Source organism: Maylandia zebra, linkage group LG11 (genome assembly GCF_041146795.1).
Source record: "Maylandia zebra isolate NMK-2024a linkage group LG11, Mzebra_GT3a, whole genome shotgun sequence".
NCBI classification, from domain to species: Eukaryota; Metazoa; Chordata; class Actinopteri; order Cichliformes; family Cichlidae; genus Maylandia; species Maylandia zebra.
This window is the reverse complement of record NC_135177.1, coordinates 35,307,579-35,332,536: the sequence shown is the minus strand read 5'-3', so window position 1 is coordinate 35,332,536 and position 24,958 is coordinate 35,307,579. Positions and strand designations below refer to the sequence as shown.

The 24,958-nt window shown below is 41.4% G+C and overlaps 3 protein-coding genes and 1 long non-coding RNA gene across 4 annotated transcripts; 1 reads left to right on the top strand and 3 right to left on the bottom strand.

Annotated features, from left to right (window-relative positions):
* Window positions 1–1,652: 1,652 nt before the first annotated feature.
* On the bottom strand, window positions 1,653–5,627 carry LOC101471531 (protein rapunzel). The gene is made up of 3 exons (XM_004568583.3): window positions 5,473–5,627; window positions 2,970–3,466; window positions 1,653–2,859 (listed from the first exon to the last, which is right to left on the bottom strand). The coding sequence occupies exons 2-3, from the start codon at window positions 3,461–3,463 to the stop codon at window positions 2,169–2,171; spliced, it is 1,185 nt and encodes a 394-aa protein (XP_004568640.1). The 5' UTR covers window positions 3,464–3,466; window positions 5,473–5,627; the 3' UTR covers window positions 1,653–2,168.
* Window positions 5,628–5,731: 104 nt separating this feature from the next.
* On the top strand, window positions 5,732–16,857 carry LOC105941316 (uncharacterized). The gene is made up of 4 exons (XR_001167945.4): window positions 5,732–5,925; window positions 6,446–6,553; window positions 13,987–14,054; window positions 15,412–16,857. It is a non-coding gene; the product is annotated as an uncharacterized LOC105941316 (long non-coding RNA).
* Window positions 8,687–15,890, bottom strand: rpz (rapunzel). The gene is made up of 3 exons (XM_023153402.3): window positions 15,812–15,890; window positions 12,767–12,838; window positions 8,687–11,575 (listed from the first exon to the last, which is right to left on the bottom strand). Exon 3 carries the CDS (start codon window positions 11,526–11,528, stop codon window positions 10,845–10,847), a length of 684 nt encoding a protein of 227 aa, XP_023009170.1. The 5' UTR covers window positions 11,529–11,575; window positions 12,767–12,838; window positions 15,812–15,890; the 3' UTR covers window positions 8,687–10,844.
* A 949-nt stretch (window positions 16,858–17,806) lies between the features above and the next one.
* On the bottom strand, window positions 17,807–23,670 carry LOC101471244 (uncharacterized). The gene is made up of 4 exons (XM_004568582.4): window positions 23,005–23,670; window positions 20,631–20,915; window positions 20,143–20,233; window positions 17,807–19,122 (listed from the first exon to the last, which is right to left on the bottom strand). Exons 1-4 carry the CDS (start codon window positions 23,390–23,392, stop codon window positions 18,702–18,704), a joined length of 1,185 nt encoding a protein of 394 aa, XP_004568639.1. The 5' UTR covers window positions 23,393–23,670; the 3' UTR covers window positions 17,807–18,701.
* Between the last annotated feature and the right edge of the window lie 1,288 nt (window positions 23,671–24,958).

Sequence of the window (24,958 nt, the reverse complement as noted above, 5' to 3'; positions counted from 1 at the left end):
AACACAGTCTACTTCCTGCTGCACTGCACTGGGTCTTAGGAACAGCGCTTGATGGATTCTGACAGGCTTGATTTACGACACACAAGCCGAGCAGCTAAAGACCCTGCAGATCCACTGAGATATGACATGAAGGGCATCTCCACCCGTGCTGCACCTACTCTGAGCATTATGACTGATACCATCCTGCTAAGTCAAGCACTTTGCTGCTCGTCTGCAGGATATTAGCTCAGCCAAAGGTTATTCATGGACTATCAAAGCAGAGCTGCAGTCAGGAAATGCTGACTTATGTGTAAATATCAATTAAATTAGCCAGAGTCAGTGTTGCTGAGGGTGCACTGATTTGGTTTAATGGGCACAGGCACTAACAGTGCTACATAAATCACATTTATACAAGAAAAAGGAGACAGATATTAGATTACACGTGTTTACACATCCATTTGCTTTTTGTTTTGACTCATTAATTATCATAAAGCATAAAAAGACATGCTAGCCATTCATTATCCACTAATTTTGTTAACCCTCTCAGGCTCAAATTAAACTTTTTGTTGCTAATGCACAACCAAGTCCTGCAGTGGTACTTCTGAGTAAAATACACTCATAAAATATGTGTGTGGGGCAATCAGGTTGTTAGTTTTTAACTGTTACAAATCGGCAACGTCTGCCTTGAGAGGGTTAAGATGTTTTGGTATGAGTAACAAAGCAGATGCGGTTTAAGCAAGCAATAGTTTTTATCTAAATGCTGTGGATTAAAAAAAAAAAACTGAGTTCATAAAAATTTCCTGGGAAAATCTTTGGTTGATTTTTAAATTTCAGACAAAACAACTGAATATTTAATGTCAGGAAGAATACCTAACAGATGAAGTAAATTGCACTGAGATAGGTGAAATGATGCATAAAACATAAAGATCTATGTGAAGCAGTTAACTCGTGTTATTATTTTTAGGCAGAGCACTGGACGGCAGTGCGCGTCTGGTTCGACATCGAGGGCTTTCACTGTGTTTAGAACACAAGGCACATTGTCGTGTTTCCAACCTCCGAGCCTCTTGTTTTTCACGCCTGAAAAAGTAACCTCCCCGCTCCCTGTCAGGGTTATGTAGGCCAGCCTGCTGAGCACGGACAAAAAGGGAGCAGAGAGCTGTAGATGCAGCCTCAGCAAAACCATCTCCTGAAAGCTGTAAGTAGGTAGAGAAGCCGTTTCTCAAGGGAGACGGTGTTATTACTGCATGCAGCTGAGGTAAAATGCTTTTGAAGTAAACTGTTAGCATTATGGATAGACATGTAGCAATACAGTTTGTAATATGCAAGTGATTTTAAAGAGCTATAACTACGTTTATGTAGAAAATATCCGAGAGTATCTAAGAGCTCGCGCAGCTCTGCAAGTGCATTTGTGGTTATATTATTTTAACAAAACATTAAAACGTGAAACCAAGTTTTCTGAACGAGCTGCATTGATCGGATGTTTTCCAATATTGATTCTAACGTGTCGGTTTGGGTGATGGCGTACGCAGAGCACTGATCCAGTCATGTGTAGCTCTAATGTAGGAGTGTCAAATCAATTCTGTTCTCAAAAGGGCTTTACTGTAAAACTATGGCATAACTCATTCAGAAAAAAACACCTCTAGACTAAAAAAGGAAGATTTTAAAACATAAGCTGCATTCTGAAATCTTTCACATTTATTAAACCTTCCAGTCACAAAATGAATGTTAAAAATAAGTGCAACAGTGTCAGTTTGATTCAGTCCGCTGTCACTACAAACAAACCCTACAGCTGAAACTAAAAGAATTGTTGTATTAAATGTAGTTTCAGTCAGAGACGCTGGCACGTTTCAGTTTGCATAGAAGCAACATAATTATTTGCCAACAAAAGTGCTTTGTAATATTTTCAACTTCATTTTTTATCTATTCACCCCTTAAACGTATTCTTTAATGTGTAGATCGACTGGAAATAATCAGCAAGAATATGAGTAAATCTCCCCACACGACTAATGCATTAGGTCTGGGCTTAATACCTGAAAATGCTTCGTTTGTGTGATTGGTGTTAATATAAATTATCTGACGATCAATGCAGTGTATCATCAATTTTTCCTTCAGCAACAAAAATGTTAAGTGTCTTCATTCGGATAAACCTTTCTGCCTTAAAATCTTAAAACCTGGATTATCTAGCAGCTTTACTCTGAGTGCACACACACAGCCACATTCTTGTGCCTCTCCCAGTAATGACAGTCTTCCGGAAAGCTCCACGCAGCCGCGGACTCCTTGTGACGACTGACTGCATGAACAACAAACCCGCACAGCTGCTTCTCCAACACCTCCACCACAGCTGGGGCATTTCCCTTCTTCCCCTGACCCTCCATCACCTGCCTGATACAGTCGTGGGGCACAGGCTGCGGTTTGGTGCTGTAGGACACCACCAGGTTGATGTTGTTCACCTGGAGCACTTCGAACCAGTTCTGCCCTGCCACATGGTGAAAATGCTCCCCTGCTCGCCAGTTTCGATAGGTGCTGCTTGAATGGTTGATCAGCCGCACTGACCAGCTGACCCAGTCGTACTTTTTCACCAAGAACTCTAAAAGCTGCTGAGTTGAATCCTGAAGATTCTCTTCGTGGTTTTCCTTCAGGAGGCGTTCGGTGTCTAATTTTGCTTGTTCTGGGAAAGCAGCAATGCAAGACTCAATGGCTGACTTCATCCTGGATTCAACTTCTTCAATTTTGCTGCTCCACTCTTGGATTTTTTCCTGCTCTTCTTCTTGGCCCTGTGTTAAGGCACAGTGACCCAGAAGAGCAATCAGACCCAAGCAGAGAAGCTCCTTCATCCGAACACAGAAATCTTCCAGAAGGCGGCGGTTCCGTGCCACATACCTACAACACAGAAGAGCAGTTTCATCATACTTTCATCTGACATCCACAGAAATGTGCAGTGGGGATTTGTAAATCCAGAAGCATAAATGTGACAAAATAGAACAATTTACCTTTCTACCACATCTAAAATGGGCTCTCCAAAGCAGTTAGTCCCCATGAGAGCATCACAGAGCACAAGCAGGTTCTTCTCTCCTCTAGTTTTGGCAAAGTGCTCCAAAAAAAGTCTCTTCTTCACCTCCCTAAACTGCTCTTTTGCTTCCAGTATATCCATATACTTCCTAAACTGGTTCCGAATGTTCTCCTCAACAGAGAAGTACTGGGAGTCCAGTCTTCCCTTCTTGAGCTCGCAGTCTATGTCTTCCAGCTGACTCGAGAGCACATCGAGTTTGTTCTTTACTGTCAGGAACTGTTCTTTGACATAGAAGACCTCTTTGCTCTGAACATTATCTAAGGCCAGACGCAGGACAGGAGCAGCAGCCTCGCAAAGAGGAAAGAGCTCACCCACAGCACTGGCCAGCACCTCGGCCCCCCTCTGAAACATATCCATCACTGCCTCAATGGCCTCCTTCTTCTGGGCCACAACCTTCTCCAGTGGATTAGTCATGTTCTGGGATACAGAGAAGCAAAATATGTCAAACATAGATAGAAACTTAGAAATTAAGCGGTGATTCTTTATGCTGTTATCATAATCATACAAAAAATTATCTCATAATATCTTTCCATCTATGATCTTAATTAGGATGAGGAGAAAGTGGTCATTTCTCAGACTTTACCATGAAACCGTAAAGTGTCTCTCAGATTATTTAACTGGTAGTGCAGTAGTCAAAGATTAGATGGAGTATGGTCTGAATATAAATCTCTGCACCATGAAAATACTTTTCCAGTTTTTTTGTTAGTTTTCTGAAAAATTCCCACACTGTGAATGAAAAGTTCCTTTTGTTGTGCAATGAGTCCTTTGGAAGAGAGAAAGGGCCAAGGGAGAAAGGATGGAAAAATCCAAGCACGCGTGGGATTCTACATTTTGCACTCTGCTCACATGTTTACATATGTTGTGATATGGCACTATATAAATAAAAATAAATTTAACTGTTCAGACCAAAAGTTGTTGAACGGCTTGCTTAGATGAAAAAAAATCCCGCTTCAGCAAATAATTCTCTTCAGACTGTTTTGACCTCGTGTCAGCTGCAATTTTTTCATAACCTGGATTTACCAAGAATTAAAAATAGAAATATGATCCAACTTCCCTTTTTATAAAGAGAGCAGAAAAGTGAGGTAGCTTACAGAAGAGTATAGAACATTTCTAACTTCTGGAAATGTTACTGTTCCAGCTGTTGGCTGTACTTTTAAAGGCGATGGTTCCCCCACTGGCTGTTAGATGAGAATAATTATGGAGTGCAAAATGGTCCAATGCAAAGTGAAGCTTTGTGTTGGTCGGAACACACTATTTGACACATTAAGTTTGTTTTGTTGGCATATTATTTATAGAAAATCAATTTCCAGATTTGTTAGCAATTTGTTGCAGACCCCTGGGGGTCCCTGGTCCTTACTTTGAAAGTCGCTTCTGTATCTGCATATAATATTAAGACAACAGATGCTGAAGGAACAAAGCTCAACTGAACTGCATGTGTGTGAAAATGAAGGACACTGGTGTTGCTTTCAAATAAAAGCTTTAACTTTACCTGATTAGTAATTGTAGTGTGTACACTGAATTTAAGAGCAGTAATGCTCTACAGTTTAATACTGTGTTGCTTCATACTGGTAAGGACCTTTTTTCTAAATATATTAAAGCCAACTCTCTATATTTATTTTGTAAATATGCTATAAATACACATTTTCTGACAAACAAGTCAAATGACATTGCTGAATGCTTGTTATTTTAACAATATGTCACTGAATTATTATTATTATTTAATCTTATGTCAAAGACTCTTTCTTTCACAAGTGGAGGAGAGAAATCTGAGTTCAAGATGAAATTCAGCATTTTTAGAGCATGATTTGGTGTTTGTTTGTTTTTTTGTTTTTTGGTCACATTGCGTCTTAATCCTGCTCTGATGGGCACCATTATGTCCTTGGATTACATTTCATTTTACGCATCCAAAAGGATGTAGATGATGATGTCATGTGAACAAAATGGGGGCCTGGATGAGAAGATGCCCTTGGCTCTGACTCATTTTAGATTCGCAGATGTTTAAAAACCCGCTTTCATCTTTCAGTCTGACATGTATAAATTACTGTGCAATCCCAGTTCAGACGATATTTGTGTCTGAACTCGAATCTGCGTCACCGACAACCTGCAACAAATCATCATTCATTTTGTTTACATTTTAAAAGGCCTCGTAATTTGTTGTATTAATAAAGACAAACATGAGCGCAATAAGATACCAACTATGAACAACAAGGTTTAAGTAAATATTCTAAGGATGGGAATTCCATGTGCCCGAACTGAACCATTTCTATCTGCCATGCGCGCTCAAAAGAAATGCGCAACGTGGATCTTTTTACGCGCAAATCCCCTCAGAGGATCGGACACACCTTGGAGCATGTTAACCCTTCTGATGAGGGAGGAAGATAAACATTCATGACATTCTTATAGTAACAGTGTTTTTTCTGTACCTGAATGAAATGCTTCTACTGCTCCTTCGCGGCTGATAAGCTCCAACAGCTGCAGACACGTTACCCCCCTTCAAGTTTGAGAAAATTCCCACGGTTCTCTCATGCACTGCTGAGAAGGGTCCAAAACCGGACTGAGAGCGGAGATGCGCATTGAATGCCTGCAAAGGGGGAGAGAGCGCGCGAGAAGGAGAGATAGATGGAAAGAGAGAGAGGAGGAGGAGGAAAGCGCAAAACTGCGCAGGGTGAAATGTGTGGTGGGTCCATTTTCTTTTCAGTCAGGTCACAATGACTGGAAGGTTTAACTTCTTCAACAGAATGGAAATTAATCAAACTGCTTTTCTAGTGGGCGTTTCTTCTTCTTCTTCTTGTTCTGGGGCAGCGTTCGTGCACACTTGTCGCAGATATTTCACCATTTTATGCCTCAGCCGCTGTGAAAATGATCCAGAAGTTGAGGTAAGACGATCGAAAAACTGTTGTCTTTTGTCTCTTTAGCGTCTGAATACGATGCACTGATTTTCCTTTTCACCTCAACCGCGTTTTCGGATCATTAACGCATTTATTTGACCTTCTGCAGGTTTAGAAACCCCAATGCTCAGAGCCTTTAAGAGCTTTGATACTGCTGTGAAAATGTCATCACGGTAAAGGATATTTTAAATAATCAGGGAGGGGAATCTGACAACTACCCACTGTATATTTTTAGAACTACTGCGCATTACTATGTCATCATTTTCTGTTCAGATTTGCCATAAATTTATATACATCCGTGAAACATCTCTTATAAACTAAAGACCATATGTTGTCATTTTTCATCATTCTCATGAGGCTGAGATTAAATTAAACCTCACACCCCCGCCTTTTCAGTGCGCACACGACGCGCCCTGAGCGCCGAGGCTAAAACATCATATGTACGGATTCATACTCGCTATGTGACGGAGAGCTCTTACAGTTTTCAAATAATACAAATTTTCTTTAGATTCTTCGAAAGGACCTCGTATCACGAAGAGGGGAGAAGAAAAAGCTCCATCACATGACGGAGGATGTGCGTCGGTGGTTCACAAGCACTCATTAATCTGCAGCGCAGGTAAGCGCCTCAAAATCTTTGTGTCTCAGTAATCCGCACTGCAAATGCCCGTAATGCGCATTTTCCTGTTTTGATCCCCCAACACTGAGCTGTGAGTCAAACCTGTTCATCTGGATAATAATGCATGAGGGCCATACCAGAGGGACTTAAGCTCGGCGATGCGCCCTGCTTACCTCACCTGAAGCGATTTTTTTTTCACTAGTTTGTAAATTAATTTCGGGTTTTCCAGCAGAGTTATTTGGCCTCGAAAAATGGAAACAGCTTTTATTAGGCTGACAGCTTTGATACACAGATATGACTCCGTGGACCCTGAAGGAGCGCCGAGAAAACAGGTGTAATGATGACACAAGTGAAGTACTACCGCCCTCTTGCGTACAAATGAGTAAACTGCACTTCAGCTTACGCCTGCTGCACAGAGGAACCGTAATAACAAAGTTCTTATTCATAGCTAAAATTAAACGAGGTATAACTTGTTTTCGGGGAAATTTACACGTTGTGTAAGGAGATGATGATGACTGATGGATGGTTTTGACTTTATGTATTTGGACAAAATAACAAAAACTCAAAAAATGTTAAATACAAAATATTCACTAAAATGAAAAAAAAAAGAAACTGGAACAAAACAATAATTCATGTCACAGATACATTACTAAAGAGCGTTTTATTTTCAGTTTTGATCTTTTTTATTTAGTTTTGTGCACTACACACCTTAATGTAACTGAGCAATGAGTTACATCTTTGTATATCTTTAACAATATATCTAAAATCTAATTTTTGGGACCAAAAACATTCTTTTTATGGCATTCAATTTATTACATTTGTGTTCCCACAACACATTTTCTTAGTTTATACATTTTAAATGCCACATTTATTACACATCTAAACCAGTTCTTTGGCTCGTTCAGCATTTTTAGACTACAAAAAAGTAAAAGAAATAAATAAATAACTAAAATCGTCCCAAATCTGCTGAAAAAAAATTCTTGAAATAAATTCCAAACCTTTTCTACTTTGGAAGTGCTTTCCATCAGATTGCAGAACCTTGTTGTAGAAAGTAAATCACATCCGGTACTGATGACTAGTACTGGGTAAAAGGTCAGGGCTCTGTGCAGGCCAGCTAAGTCCTCCTACATCTTGTGGGCGATCGTGGCTCAAGAGTTGGGAGTTTGCCTTGCAATCGGAAGGTTGCCGGTTCGAGCCCCGGCTTGGACAGTCTCGGTCGTTGTGTCCTTGGGCAAGACACTTCACCCGTTGCCTACTGGTGGTGGTCAGAGGGCCCGGTGGCGCCAGTGTCCGGCAGCCTCGCCTCTGTCAGTGCGCCCCAGGGTGGCTGTGGCTACAATGTAGCTGCCATCACCAGTGTGTGAATGTGTGTGTGAATGGGTGGATGACTGGATATGTAAAGCGCTTTGGGGTCCTTAGGGACTAGTAAAAGCGCTATATAAATACAGGCCATTTACAGGCCATTTACATCTAACAGAGACTCAAAAAGACTAACTTTGCCAACCTTCCAAGTAAATATAATCAGCACAAAGAGGAGCATCTTATACAGCAAATCTGCTGTTCCATCCACGAATATCAGAAAATAGGTTAATTCAGTTATAAGTAGGTTTCTAGTCCAGAAATGGTCTGTATTTGTATAGCGCTTTACTTGGTCCTAAGGAGCCCAAAGCGCTTTACACTATACACAATCATCCACCCATTCACACACACATTCACACACTGGTGATGGCAAGCTACAGTGTAGCCACAGCCGCCCTGGGGCGCACTGACAGTTTCCATCATGTTCTGCTGTAAACTGCAAAACCTGTGACACTGCGGTGACCTGTAATGTTCTCCCTTTGGCTGTAGAGGGCGACAGATTAACCTGATCGTGTCAGTCATACCTGCTTTTTTCACAGCAGTGTTAACTCAGAAAAGAGACTGTTAGATCAAATCAAAATGTAGGATAACAGATGAGCTTTAACAAAAACATGATGCGTCCCACAAATAAAGGGAAGTCTGGTCACCTGTATGTGCGAATACATGCACACTTTCATAGTGGCAGGAGCTTTTTAACATAAGAAAATAGACTTTTTCTTAATCACAAACACACCGATCGATTCTTAATGCTGTTAAATAATTCAATATGCCAAGTCAGTATTATTGATTGTTTATTTATGGTGCATATACAATCAGGCATCAAATTTGCAGAACTAAAAAGGCAACATGTTCACATACAGGGCATACCAAAAAGAGGGCCATATGATCTCCCAAAATATCAACAGAATTTTAACTATATTTACGTAGCATATAGTGTTGTAACAAGATGGCGGCACACTGCAACAGAACCATAAACCAGTCTGTAACAGAGTCTGTGTGTTTAAAAAGTAGGAGAAAAGTATGGCTATATATATATACTAAAAAAATAATTTTAACTGAGGTGTTACTGGATAACTTTTCCAACAAACACTGTGACAACTGACGTTGTGTTCTAATGCAGTAAACCCACCAACCATCTGATACTCTTGGCATCACCAGTTTTCTAGAAAAATAAGAGAAATTGTTCAAAACATGAAGACTGCATTAAAACAAACCCCTTAATAAAAAATACAAAAAAAACGGGACATTCAGGCACTGTTGTTCAGACAGGAAAGGACACAAAACGCTAAAAATGATACATAGTTGCTCAGGATGGCCTTAAAGAAAACGACGGCTCAACAGATGTTAAAAACCTCCCACCAAAGAAACCCTCTGATATCTCCTTACATACTTGGTGCATTTCCTGCATCGCTAAAAAGCTGTAGTGCACATTAAATAGAAAAGAGTGGCACAGCTGCACAGAACGAGAGCTCTGTTAGAAACTCAAATACCACAGGTGTGTATTACAGGTTGGGGAAACTGAACTGCAGCCATTGCTTAATTTGACCTCATAAATGGTAAATAATGACATATTCAGTGCTTCTTGCTCCAGTGAAGTGCTCGTTATTGGCAGCTGTAGTGCTGCATGAAAAATCTGTAGTGTCTTAATGTTTCAAATATTTTCTGCACTTAGGAAAGAAAATAAAGAACTCAGCACAGCAGCATCACTTTAGTGTAAAATAAATTTAACGTAAGAACAAGTAAAACACATTTGTGGCACAGATTTTGATAATTTGCTTAAGATGACACGATTGATTATATTCAATAAAGGATTATATCACAGTAGTTGGTTATTAGATTCATAGATATGAGGCTTTGAGATGCTTGTCTCTAGTTCTAGTTGAACTCTTTCAACTGAAGGCTGGTTTCTCCTGCCGTCACACTGATTTTCTTGTAGTGTAATATATTTTCACAAACTGCATTTGGCTGGAATAGACTGCATGTAAAGCTGTGGGAAGCTCTGCAATAGATTACGTTTAAATATGGAGCTGATGCATTGACAGTCAGCTCTCATTCCAAAGGTTTCAAATGCTTCTGTTCATTTTCCCGTAAAGCCACCAGACTCTCCCAGAGACAGAGCAGATGTGAACGAGCACTGGTTAAAGCTATAACAAGGCGGCGCACTCACTGTCAACACGTCACATGCAGATACTTGTAAAGGACACTTTAGTGTCACATTTAAACACACTGGGTAGGGGGCTGTATTTGATACCAAACTAAGATTGTGGTGCTCAAAGAATCCTGAACAGAAATTTCAGAGACATATGTGCAACTTCAATGGAGGGAAAGCTTTTTAAAGCTTTTTCTTATTTTGGCGTCAAGTTGTTAAACTTTTTAAAAGTGTTTTGTGTTTTTTTTTTTTAAATCAGGTTAGACTGGTCCCAGATAAATAACCACAGGGACTCTGCTTAAACTAAGCCAAGTGCAAATTAATCAGCAAGCAAAAATGTCCAATGAAGGACATGAACTAAAGTCTTCTATCTGGCAAAGTCCTGCACACCTTGTGTGAGCAACTGAGAACGGGAGTATTTGATGCCCTGGAACGAAAAAAAATGTACTTTTTAATGTTTTTTGTATAATTATGTGTGTGCAATTTCTTTAGCGCAGCATACTGAACCCATGGATGATTAACATATCTTTTCTTGCCATGAGCTGAAACCACTGCAGTAACATTTTAAGTTGAAGAATCAGCCAGTCGATGTCAAAGCAGCAGGAAACGGGCCATGCTCACGTCTCACACACAGCTCACATGTGCAGCAATCACCAGGCTTTTCAAGCAGTGAAGGGAGACGTTGTCATTGGGAGAGAAAATGAAAGAAGGAATGTGGACCGGCGAGTCCGAAAACTGAAGAAAAGCACTGATGAAGCAGAGACGACGACTCTTCACGGTTCTTCACTTGCACCTGCTAAGAGCTTCCTGCATTTTCTCCTGTACGTGCTCCATCTTCTCAGCCCACTCCTCGCTCAGGCCCTCCTCGTCGTCTCCGATGACGGCCGCGTACCCCATGAGGGCGATGAGCCCGATGCAGAACAGGTAGGTGAGGCGCGTGCACAGTCGCTCCATTGTCTGGCGATCGCCTTGGGAGTATTTCAAGTAGACCTCCAGGATGGGTCTACTGAACAGCTTGCGTTTCCCCACCACGCCGTCGTACAGCGTGTGCAGGTTCTGGTCACCCAGATCGTTGGCGTAACTCTCCTCAAAGTCGTCTTTCTTGCGCTCGCGGTGCTGCGGCCGCGCCTCCACCATCTCCATGAACTTTCTGAACTGGTGCTTCAGGTTCTCTTCAACCTGATTGTACTGGCCGTCCAGCGTTTCCTTCTTGATCTGCACAAGCGTGCTGCGGTTCAGCTGGGAGAGCTGGTCCAGCCCTCGGTTGACTGACGCAAACTCGCGCTTCAGAGTACGAATGTCTTCATCATCGATGTGGTGCAGCACCACCCGGATCAGGGAACCGGCAACACCAAAGATGGGGTTAACTACAGCAGCAGCTGAAGAGATGGTGGCCACACACTGAAGCACTTTGACCAGACCCTGCTTCAGCTTGGCCTTCTCCTCGATGATCTCCTCATCCATCATGGCTGAGGTGCAGGTGCTGAGGTCAGAGTCAAGAAGTGGGACGTGATCTGTGACAGTTAGAGATTAGATTACATGTTTGACCTCAGAGTTGGATTATTACAGTCTTTGAATTTACTGTGACATAAATATACTCTTGTGCTTTAGATTTCCCTGATCTGTAGTTGGTACATTCAATATTTTTCTTAAACAAAGATAAGAAAACACCATCTATTTTGTTGAGTTAGCTAAAGAAGAGGATTTCAAACCTCTCAGGGCCAGTGATCCTGGTTTGCAGTGGGCTTTGTGTCACTTGATAATGAGACTGACTACAATATGACTGACATGAGAGGAAGTTATCGACATAATGTGCTTGTTTTATTAGCACAAGTTTCTGGCTATGAGTCAGAGAGCCATGGATCTAAAAGGTGAACATGCAAAAAAAGGCAAACATAAGGAATTCTGTTTTCATTATTCTGCTCATTTCCAACTTCAGTCTTATCCTTAGCCTGTACCAGAGCAGCTTTGCATGATCCACAGTTCTAAAGGGTTCGTGTTCATCTTGAGTAGCTCCCTCAGTTCACAGTCAGTCTAACCGGCTATGTCCCCAACCAAAACCAACAGCCAGTGGGTGGTGCTTGTGTGGTTATCACCAAAGCTGCATACCTGAGTGGAGCAGGGATATCTGCTCTCACTGATATCCACTATGATGGATTTTTTTAAGTAGTTTTACTTTTAATAAAACAAACATATTTAGGCTCCCATATATGGCATTCATGTAAAATTTAATGAATATATTAATAAAGAAAAAAGCTTATTGTTTCAGTGAGGCAAAGACCAAATGTCCCGATCATGGTTGGTGATATTATGCTGGTTGACCTGTCAACAATTTGTAGTACACTAATTAAATATAATGCTGTATAAACACATTTAAGTGATGCTAAAGTGCAAAAGAATGCAGTGAAATATAATTTATGTCATAGAAGCCTAGTGTGGATCCTTCATTCATCATAATAATAATAATAATAATAATAAATGTCCCCTGGCTGTGATTCACCAGGCAAATTGGGTGTAGCAGAAGTCTAACGTCTCAGCTGTTTGATAGAAAAGCAGATGTAACAGCAGCATTTATTTACAGCTGCCGCTCGCTGTGCTGTGACAGCCACAGAAAATAAGCATTTCATGGCAGTTTCACAGAGTTTCCAACGTCACAGAGGACTGCTGTGTGTCGACAGTGACACAAAGGTGCTGCTGAAGCTTACATCAAATTTCCTTTCTTCAAGTTCACACTGGAACAATGAAAATATGGATGCTGGTCCTGATGAAGATGATTCCTGAAACAAAAGACAGAGAGACAGATTCAGACAGCACACTTGGATCCAACAAAGACGTCTCATGTCACTGATTCTGAACCAGGAAGTAAACAGATTTTTGTCCCTCGCTGGCTACAGTTTTCAGCAGTGAAGGAGTTAACAGCTTCTCTCTCTTTCAGCTGCATTCAGCACCAGGCTGCTCTCTCTGTGTTTCTATGGCCCGAGCAGATAGCTCCTCAGAAGCAAACAGGACGCGCACCGAGACAGCCGGAGTAGCTTCAGGGCGGGACAGAGACGCTCTTCAGCCACAGTACAGGAACAAAAACAAACATGGCACGGCCGACTGAGCTGACAAACCCGTTCATTGTGTAACAGCAGCTTCTCTGGAAGTGCTTTCAGTCTTCAGTTCAGAGGAAGATTGTGGAAGTTTAAAGTTTAAACTGACTGCTGTGAAGAGCTGATGACGTCCAGTTGTTATTAACAGAACTATATGTGGGTGTTTTCTACAAAGACTGCACTCTCAGCCCTCTCATTTTCCTGCAATTGTCAGAAAAGACCTGTTGGGTGCCGTGGCGTCTCAAACTAATATAGCTAATCACATCAGCGGCGCTGTGGTGACCAGAAGCCTGAGCGAGTGGAAACAGGCCCCACACTCACTGCACAGTCTTTGTAAATCCCCGTGACCACCAGGGGGGGGCGGTAATATGCCCACAATAAAAACACCACCCATAGCAACCATCCTGATTTCAGCACCACCACTGTGGACTAAAAGCACTGACGCTCACTTTTAACCCTTTAGCTTTAGGATAACTTTAAATGTTCAGTTTAAATGCTTGTAATCAACAAAAATAACAGGAAACGATTGATTAATCTAAGTACTTGTGAAACCTGCACTTAGAAAATCACGTTGAATGATTTTAGAGCTTCATAAGACTTTCTTAAATGTCATTTTTTCAGGAATTTACAATTTTTAAGTGGTTAGTTTTTTTCATTTTTTGGCTGAAATACATTTTTTCTGTCAGTAAATGTCCCTCCACTTTCTGTTTTCCTACCATGACGTTGATAAAAGGCCTATTCTGCTTCATTTTTGGTATCTGATGGCAATTAAATCCTCCTAAATTTGCACTGATGTCGTATTGTGTCTCCAACCTGTGTCCTTAATTTCACAGAAGGTGATCTGGAGGAGAAGATGCCCCATTTCACAACATAATACAACAAGCTACGCGAAGCAATGAAGGTAATGAAAGGGTTAACTGCAGTTTTAAAGCTTTGATTATTTAATACTACAGCAAAATAGATAAGATAGAACTTTATTAATCCCTCGGGTGGGTTCCTCTGGGAAATTCGATTTCCAAAAAAAGCACAGCACCGACCGAAGTTAATATACAAAGGGGATAAATAGAATAAATAGGAATAAAAAATAAAAATACAAGTGAATTGCACATTTCAAGTATTGAGGTCTATTGCACTGTTGACTATTTACAAAAAGTATTGCACAAAAGGTATTGTACAGTGAGGTGAAGAGGCACTACAGCTTAGTTGTTCCCCCCTCCTTTGTCCTCCTGTTTCCCCTCCCTCTCCCCTCCAGAGAGGAGTTAAACAGTCTGATGGCGTGTGGGACAAAGGAGTTTTTAAGTCTGTTAGTTCTTGTCTTTGGGAGAAGCAACCTGTCACTGAACAGACTCTTCTGATTGTTTATGGCCGTGTGCAGAGGATGCCCAGCATTGTTCATAATGTCCATCAGCTTTTTTAGTGTCCTTTTCTCTGCCACTGTCACCAGAGTGTCCAGCTTCATGCCGACCACAGAGCTAGCCCTCCTGATCAGTTTCTGATGTGAAGTCATTTGTATAATCTGAGCTGTATTAATAACAATCTCAGTCAATTGTGCACCAATTAAAGAGCACGACTGCTGTGCTTCTATTAGCGGCATTAAATTAACCCTTTGTGTTAATGAAATTAATCTTATATTGACCTTTGACCTTTTCTTAGCAAGTGGTCTCCATCATTCTAAGATATTCGTAGTAATTTGAAGAAGAAACTCAATCATATTTAAGTATATAAGTTTAGGACAATTAATAAAACTCCTAATTAAATGTGAACAAAGTGGAGAAGCTAAAGCTCCTGAGGTTAAAGCCTTCTGAAAGGGTTAACCAATCAGTGCTGAGTGGCAGCGTGGCCCTTACAGCCAGCAGGCTGCACACTTCTCAGGAGCTGACAGAAAGCTGTGATTCAGTAGTTGTGACTCAGCTTCTGCATTAATGTGCGTCTGAGCAGAAACCAGCAAAGGAACAATTATAATAATTGTATTTATTTATTTATTTTTACTTTTAAAGAAACATTTGGCGACACCTTGTAACCAAAGCAGCTCTGTGACGTAATCAGGAAATGTCAAACGGCTCTCACCTGTTTCCAAGCAGAGGAGAGGCCATCTTGAATGTTTTCTATAACGTCACCAATGCTAGGCTAGCACAAATTTACACAATAAACTCCAATAATATTATTCCTAATGTACGCCACTTACATTTTCAATGCTTATTCTGATTATTTTTGTGCTACTTATTAGTGTTAAATGACAGGATACTTTCCCTTCACAGAGCTCAGCCTGTGTGGGGCTTTCCTCTGGGGAAGTGCTCCCTTGATGGCCAACACAGCCAAACAACTACTTTGATAAGAAACATACAACAATGAAGGGCCATCCGGAGTTCTCGTCCGTGTTTGTAAGTAGTTCTACAAGAATAACATCCTCTCCTAACAGCACAGGCCCGGCACACTGCCTTCTTGCCCCAGCTCTGGCTCCCCCTAGCAGTCCCTCCATATTTCCTTGTTACTGCACACCATAATGCCCTGACCCTCCCTGATCTATTATACAGTAAAAACACCTAAATACATCTTAAAACCTAAATTTCTCTGTCTAAATAATAACTATAGAGGCTCTACTTGCCTTCCAGCCAACATTAGGCACCATTGGCCACATCAGAACAGAGGATTGCTTACCTTTCAGACAATGGCTCTAACTATACCTTCCTCTCCAAAGTCCCAACCTCGACAGCCTCCTTCTTCTTCCCAGCAATCCCTGCAAAAAGGACACTTCCATGTCTGTAGCTCATGTAGGGGTGAACAAATTTGACAAAATCATTTCTAAAAAGCCCAGAAAGTCCCCCAAATCTAAAAATGGCCATTTGGGCCCTAAATAAACATGACCTCCAATATCCCATTAAAAAATAATTTAAAAAATGGCATTAAAAGGTAAAGCCCCCTCCTCAGAAATATACTGTTCTACCCCTATGGTTTCAACTTATTTTGGTCCATTCAGTAGTCATACAGTTAATACTGAAGAGGGATTGTCCGTGAGTGCGCAACTGAACTCATAGGAACTTGCTGCTGCTTTTCGTGCGTTTGCCAAGTCATGGAGCATCTCTGAGAGGCTACACAGACTCCATTGGTGGGATTAATTGGTAAAACGGACCCTTTTCTTATAGACTAGATCAAAAGAATCCGAAGAAAACTATTTTCACGTGAATAAAATCCAACAAAACCAAAAGTGAGCCGCGAATCCAAATGGACATCTCCAAAAGTGCACAGGTGTATCCAAATGCTCAGGGAGCTCTCAAGAGGCAACAGGAGTATAAAAGAAAATTGTATCCAGCGTAAAAGGTAAATATAATCCTAAATATAACCAACATTTGCCAAATGTACATACAAATTAAAAGTTGCATTTTAAAAATGTCCAATTTAAAGTCTACTAAAAAAGTGAAGGGCATTTAGAAAGATGGTCCAAAATGCGCAATGGCACTGTCGACAATATTTTTTTAATCTAACTTATTTAAATACATAATTTATTGAAAAATACATTTGTTATTACTAACAGCACCGTAGAACATGTTTTTAAATTTAGATGAGCTGTCTGACCAACAAGGGCTATCTAGCAGACAAAAAGCCTGAGCTATAGGCGCTCCCATTCAGTGCGCCAAAGTAATCGTGTATAGTTATGATTTGGTCCTTCATGCGGCCTTAAATAAGAATAAATGGAAACCTTAGGCACAAAAAACGTGCAGCCAAATCCGGTGAATTCTTTGGTGTGAGGATCAGCCTGCTGCGCCGACGGTTGAAGCTGTTTCCCCCGAAATAAACCTCATGCAAATCCTGCTGCCAGCGACCAGCACGACACAGCGTTAAAGCACAGACTTGTTCCTCATTTAACCCGACTGTTCCTTGCGTCGCTTTTTAGAGCAGCACACAGCCACAGTTATGATGGGCGTTTGCCTCCCAGCATGTCCAGACCTGAGCAAGCCGCGAGTGGGTTAGAGACCCCGCATCCCCTCACTGAGACATCCAGCCTCAGGCAGCAGCATCACAAGAGAATCCCTGTCCTCCCCGCGCTGTGAAGTGGGAAAAATAGAGATAAAAGCCGACTGTTCACTAGAAACGACAAAGCTTTCAGTTATCTGCTGGGAAAACGGTCCGCATCGACGCTCAGGGCGTGCTGGTCGTACAGTAGCGCGTCTGTGAGCCAGTACAGCCTTTATTCAGCACCGCAGCTGCAGGCGGAACTGCAGCCGGACGCACGCCTGTCCTCAGTGAACAGTTGCCACCGCAGCTGTCAATCGGCTCACATTTCAGACTGTGTGATGAATACACGCAGCCATATACTATACTCTAATAACCGCATTTGTGCAAGATCAGCTGTGCGTAATATTTACGCTCCGCGGTGACAAACCTCTGTTGCAAGACCTTGTTTTGGTTTTTGTTAGCTGGGGGGCAGGAGGAGCGCCTTGTTGACACGTTGAAAGCCACAATATTGAAGCCCCGGGGCAGAGGCTCGACTATAGAACACCGAAATATATTCATGCACAGTGTCACCATTCTTATGTTCTAGATTAAACAAGCTGCTTTACTGCAGCTCTGTGTGCTGTAAACTTTGGGACTCCAGACAGATATTGTTTGCGGATGTGTTTAATATTCTAGAATAAATAAATACAAACAAATGGAAACGTTGTCACTTTGTTTTATTGTACACATTTACTGCAAAATGAGAAATGTAACATTTCTGTGTTCACCCTGTTTGCCTGCTTCAAATACTGAAGTGTAACCCAGAAACTGCTGAGAGTTCATTTCAACGGGAAAAGGGGAGGGACAGTTTTTGTAATCGTGTTTTTAATATTTGACAAAGTCCAAAAATACACTTTAAAGTTTACCAGCATTGTCTGAACTAATAATTCTTTACCCGACACTGAAATCAAAGATGTTGAGCTAAAATTGTAGCCACAATTGATGCACTCACACTGTAGTTACAGATGTTACACTCCAGGGGCGCTGTTCTGCCATGTTAGTTAGTGCCATGGATTTATGCATATTGCCTCAGTCATGATACATTTATTCAGGCTCTTTTCCAGTAAGAGTTTCGTACATGCAAATATTGCTGACATGAAGGGAGACAGATCAGAATGTAGAGTTGATCTCATGAAGGTTAACTTCAATAACAGTCTGAGACTGCATGACTCCACCAAAAATTCCTGGATGCAGAAGGATGACAGGAGCCGGATTAATTTATAATTTTTAAAGAACATCAAGACAATTTCTTCCAATATTTCTTTGTTTGATATATTTTTGAAATGTGTGATATGTGAAGGTTCGATGTTGCTAGTACTAGGATTCTGATGAATCCTGCTGCCTAACACATCATCAAGAGGTCATGAACTGAGGAAATGCACAGCTGACTCATTTGAAACACCAGGTTCATGTTATTCAGACCTGAGACAATTCCCATCATTAATTCAAAGCCACCAAAACACAAACAGTCAGATTTCATTATTCTTCACACCGCGGTAAAAGGGACCCTCCAATCTGCTGAACAGAAACATCTAAAATGTAAAACTGCTGTCTATCAGCTGCACATTATTCCTCCAGTGTTCATGTGAGGTCCTTCCCTGTTGGGTCCCTGCGTGTCTCCAGATGGGTTTATGTTCTCCAGCAGGTTTCTGTACTGTGTCGTCTCCGTCTGGTGCCGAGCGATTTTTCTAGCGTAGTACCTCCTGGATGCGGCTCTCCAAGCTTCCCTTTGCAGCGTCTGAGACTCTTCGGGTAGCTCCGATATCAGTGTCCTCCTCCTCTTATCCACAAAAGAGCTGGGCTGTGAATACTGAGAGTTTGCGATGTGGGGGAAGGGGCTGGATCGTGATGGGTTTGCCTGCTGGCGAGCTATCTTTCGAGCATAATATCGTCTGGAAGCTGCTCTCCAGGCTGCCCTCTTCAGTCTCTGAGCTTCCTCTGGCAGGTCCGACATTGGCACGCTCTTCTTCTTGTTCCTGAGGAGGTAAAAGATTTTACACCAAAATTATTTCTGTTAGACTCTTCTAAACTAATAGATATTATAAATTAATCAACTGAAAAACACCCTGGGAATTCTTGTGCTCTGTGTTTACTTGGTTAGCCTCCAAGCTGTAGTCCTGTATCAGTGTCTCAAGGAATTACCTTTAAACATTTTTTAAAATTGAAAGCCAAAAAAAGAAAAAAGATACGAGGCACGGACTTCGGTTAAGTAGGGTAACACAGACTCATAGCCCGCAGAGAAACTGTGCTTACATGCGTAATCATCCCACTAAGTCCCGTTTTGAAACAGGAAACACACTGTATGTGTTAAGTTCCTGCACTGCTGAGGTTGCCCTATATTCCCCCAGTTCTCGCTCTCTTACTCATTTGTTCTCTGTTGTGGTAGAATAACATTTAAGTTGTCGTCAGAGGGTCCACAGATGATCTAATGCACCATATCTCTTCAAATAAAGTTGGTCAGAGGTTTCATAACACGTTCCTGGAAGTATCGCAATAAAAGCCTAATAAAGAAGTAAAAGGTTGTCTCCAGTAAATCCTTACAGAGATGTTCATTTGAAACAGATATAAGAAACGTGGAATAATAATAATAATAATGAGTTCATAAGTTCAACAAAATGAGAGGATACTAAATTATAATCAATTGCATCACAGGTGCCCAACTCTCACAACCACCTTTACAGCCTTGACAGCGTTACTTTCAGTAACAGATGAGTTTAAAGGTGATGGCTGCACGCTGCTGTTGTAGAGAACTTCAGTCTGCACTCCCACAGTGACGATGAATCAATAATCTGCTGCTTTTCTTTCTTTTATTCAACTGAATCTTTTGCATTTTGACTGCTAGTTAGACAAAAACAAGCACTTTGGTTTCAACACTATAGAGAAAAATACAACAAATCATCAAGTCCCCGAGTAAATAATTATTATGTTTCTGTATTAGCATCCCCTCTGAGGCGTCGCTGGATTATCAGCTCATTAGTTTCTCTGATATAACTCACCTCATGTGCTCTGCCTCAGTCATTGCAGCTCCGCCCGGGTCTGCCTGTGGTTTCTCCCTGAACGTCCTTCCTTCTCCGGTCTCCATTTTTTCTACATGGATCATTAGAGATGAACATATTTTTAGTCGTACCACTCCAATGTTGATATTATATTTACTATGACTGTATTTAATTACAGTGTTTTTTCCTTTGGCTGTATTTATTTTCAAGCTTCTCTGTTGCTAGATTCCAAAACCAGACTTCCATGTTAGATCTTCAGTGTTTGATGGGTCAGTTAGAAAACAGTGATACTGACGAGTTTAGCATTGTTAAAACAGACGAGTCATTTTCCCCCAATGGCACCATGTGACAGGACCGGGTGGAAAAAATGCCCTATATTTATATAATATTTCTCATTTGTGCAAACAGCAAAACAAAGAGAAGTAGAGGATTTGCTTTTCCAGTGCTGAGAATATTAATGTGAATAAATTAAATGCAGAGTGCATTACTTTTTACACTGAGACTCTCTTTGTCCTGACACGGACTGCCCGTGCTCTGCTGATGTTCATTCATCTCCCACTTGATTAAGACCGTGTCGACGTCACATGGCTCTTGTTTGACCACGAGGCTGCTGGGAGATGTCGGCATATTTCTGGCTGACTCTGTTACACCCGAAACCTCGGAGGAGCGGGAGGTGCAGCTGTGCTCCAGGACCATTCTGCTGGGGGAAGATGGAAGAGCTGACTCCTGGCTGTGGGAGGAAACGTGTGAGGGGGGTCTTGTGAAAAAACCCACTGTAAAGAAAGGAAACAAACAAAGGCTTATTTTGTGTGTTATATTTCCATAATATCCACAGTCACATGTACTCAAGTCGTTCAAACACTGTGTTTTCTAGATGCAACCAATCAAAAGGCAGTACTCCTTAAAGAGGGAGGAGCTACAACAGCTTCTTTTACACAGAAGATGAACTGGGGGGCTTATAACACAACTATGGATTCATGTAAATTATGAAACATGCAACTCAGTGTGAGTAGAGTTTAGCATTAAAAACAAGAGCTTGAAATGACAATAACAGGCACCTTTTCCCTGATATACTCCAAAAGACTTCTATAGAAAAATCACTCAAGTTTCTGATATTCGTAAATCATTACTCACTACAATGGATTTTCATGTTCTATATATATTTAAAAAAAATCTCAGGGCTCAGTGAGAAATGGTTTTACTCAAAACTGTGAAGTGGAATAATACTTCAGGAGATGAGGTGGAGGAGGACCAGACATGAGAGCGAGAAGATGAGAGCTGAGAGGAGGACATGCCTTTGAGGAGCCTGAAAAGGGCAAAATGTGTAAGCTAGGGCTCTGAAATTGTCAGAGAGGACACCAGCCTGTGAAGGGAATCATCTTTCCATGGCAGTCTTGTTGATGAGCACCTCCCACTTGTTTGTGTGCTCTGATTTTTTGTTTTTTCCTTTTCTCAAACCCGGTTGCCTAGTTTCCGTTTATAACCACTTGTTTGGTAGTTGTGGCCGCTGGTAGTTTTTTCAGGTGTCATATTAAAAACAATTTCAACCCATTTTCAGTATGGTATTAATGCTACCTTCAGAAATGAGCACCTCCCTGTGGTCTGTGGGCTCTGTTTTTTTTTCTTCTAAAACCTGGTTGGTGGCCGTGGCTAGCATTGCCCTGTTTTTCGGTTTCATGCTAAAAATAAATAAATAAAATAATATCTGCCCAACTTCAGTATGGCTGGAAGTGAATTGATAAAGACAGGAGACATAGGATTTAGTGCACTTTTAGTATATAAATAAAGTTGAATTCTATTCTATATATTAATTATATAAATCAACAGCAAAAAGGAAGAACTCAAACTAGCTTGTGTGTGTGGGACTGGGTGTGTATGAATTCCACTGGAAAGGTTCTAGTTTCCCCTTCTAGTTATCATATGGGCCTAAAAACTTCAGAGCCCTACATTAAACAATTTTCCATATAATGGAGAGGGGGTCAGAAGCTCATACATCTTCCTCTGAGCTTTTTCCTTCCTGCTATAATGTCTAGCCTTCCTCCACCCCCTCTCTTAACAGCAGTAACACTGCCTGCTCTACCTCCAGAATTACATCCACCCCAAGTATGGACTGCAAATCTAACCCCCATGAATATGGCATGAATAGAAAGCCCAGGATGGCCCCTTGACATTACAGCAAGTCTCATATAGATTGCATAACCGGTGCTTGACATAGAGGTCACAGACTCCTGTCCCCAACAGCAGACAAAATCTTAGAGGAAATTATAGAAATGTTCTGTAATAAGGTGGTGGGTGGCAATGAGTCGAGTAGATACATTTTTTTAATTGATTTATCTGCACAGCATGCACTAGCTGCTCTTTTCTAGCCTGCCCTGACAAATGAAGTGCAGGGGTAAAAGGACATGGCCATTGGCCTTTGGGAAGATCAGTTTTCTTTTTCTTCATTTTAATATTCTCATCTACTTTCCTTCATGGAGCAATTCCAACAAAACCTCTCTCGGTTCAAATCCCAATCAGACAGTCGGGATTGGAAGCGTTTCGGGGTCAATGATCCCGAGGACTTTACAGGCAATTATGAATTGTCAAAGACATTACTGTCGCCAAAGTGCTTGCTCATAGGGGGTCATATGATTGTTGGGTTTTTCTCTGTATCTATGAAGCGCCTTGAGGCGACTTTTGTTGTGATTTGGCGCTATATAAATAAAATTGAATTGAAATTGAATTGAATTACTCTCATCTTCTTGTGAACTAGTGGCCTGTAGTGGGTCTAACAAAGGGATGACTCAAGGCAACAGCTGACAGGCTGTAATTTGTCACCAGCCTAAACCTGCAAAGCCAGAAGTGACGCTCGTGTTTACTTACACGATAAACTCGTCTCACAGTCCTGCTGCTCCGCTGTCAGCTCGGTGTCAACGCATCCCGGATCAAAGTCGCTCTGATCTCCCTTCTGCCGGTCACCGGAGCTCCGGGACCTGCCGAGGCTGTGCTCGTTCTTGAACAGCCCGCAAGTGCATCCCTGCCGGCGCAGCACCTGCAGTTCGTGCTCCATCTCTGTCAGTCTGCACTCCAGGCGCTGGATCTCTTTGTCCCTGTCGGCCACCATCCGCTCATACTCGTAATTCTTGGAGCTGTTTACGCCGTACAAAACGTTTATCACAGAGTCTATGGCCAGCCGGATGGCGTTTTCCACCACCAGAGCCTCGTCGTCGCGGAGATGTGGGTGCAAAGTTCTGTTTTTGACCAAATCCATGTTTCCTTTAACTGACTTGTACTGACAGGCTGTGCTAGAGGGAGATGCTAGCGTTAAATGTGAGGATGCGCTGGCTCACTGAAGCGATAAGCCGCGCGCATGCGCCCTCCAAAAAACAACAATTAACACACCAATTAAAGCTTTTTTTTAGTGATTAAAAATATAAAATGATAGTGTTACATTCTTAATGTCACTGATGCCGTGTCTATTACCGCTAGCTGAACAACAGAAGCAGCAGGGGCATCATTATCTTCTTCGCCTACAAGTGGCGGTCAATAAATATTGACTTGACGGTGATAGCACCGACTACTGGTCATTTGACTAACTACACTAACAGTTACTATTAGCAGTTTTTCTTTAACCTAGAGATTTATCTGACAGACTGTTTTTTTTAAAATTCATAGTTAAGGAAATAACTCAATCCAAAACTCACAGGTTATCAACATTTTCAGCACTATTTGGTTTATTTTGGGGATAAAACTATGTCCTAATCCTTTTGAATTAGCATAATTTCATCACCCATACCACAGTCAAGTTTTTTAAATCTTTTAGCAATCTTTAAAATATTTCTGAAGTAAAATCATCCAGATCAGTTTGTTGTTTGTTGTTTAACTGCAAAGGAGCAAAAGAGAATGGATGGATCTTTTTTTTCTACTTATTCTTAATCTATATATTTTCTTTTCTAAAAAGAAAATAAGTTGTTTTAATTCTTCTTGTAAATCACTTTAAATTATTGTTGTGTTTGAATCGAGCTATATAAATTAATGTACCTTGCTTTGCCAATAATTGCTTCAGAGGCCTCGCTTGTTTTTGGTTTCATTTGGCCAAACTATTCTGCAATGATCCATGCACTCTGAAATCATAAGTATTTGTGAATTTCTTGATGCATTCTCAATCATCCAGGAAAGTAAATCTCCAAAAGTTGATTCTGTTCATCTGGACGTAGCGTTTTGTGGGGGAAACGTTTCGTCACTCATCCAAGTGACTTCTTCAGTCTCAGCTGACTGCAGGTGTCCCCAATCTTATAAACAGTACATTTGCATAATGACTGAAACCAGCCCAATGAAGGAACAATGGGCTGGGAGGTCAGTGCCTTAATCATAATTATGCAAATTCTCATGACCATTGATCAACAACCACTGACCAAAACCCACTGATCAATGACCACTGATCAATGACCACTGATCAATGACCACTGATCAATGGCCATGAGTATCATTCACAGAGAGTTGGGGAATGGCTGCAATCACAGCACTGTAAGATGGCGAAAGATGTACCCTTAGGCCCCTCCTCGATTCAGAGATGGTCTTTCCCTTTTCACGTAAATGGCCTCCTTGACTCCACGCTCAAACCAGCGTTCCTCCCTGTCCAGGATGTGTACATCCTCATCACTGGCGTAAATAGACTACAGAGTCCTGGCCTGACGAGGTGGCTCTTCTGTGTTGTGCCATCCGCTTCGCCAGAGGTTGTTTGGTTTCCCCGATGTATAAGTCCTGGAAATCCTCCTGGCACATTTGTGAATTTATAAAAAAATAAAAAATAAAATTTCATTCATTTTACCATGAA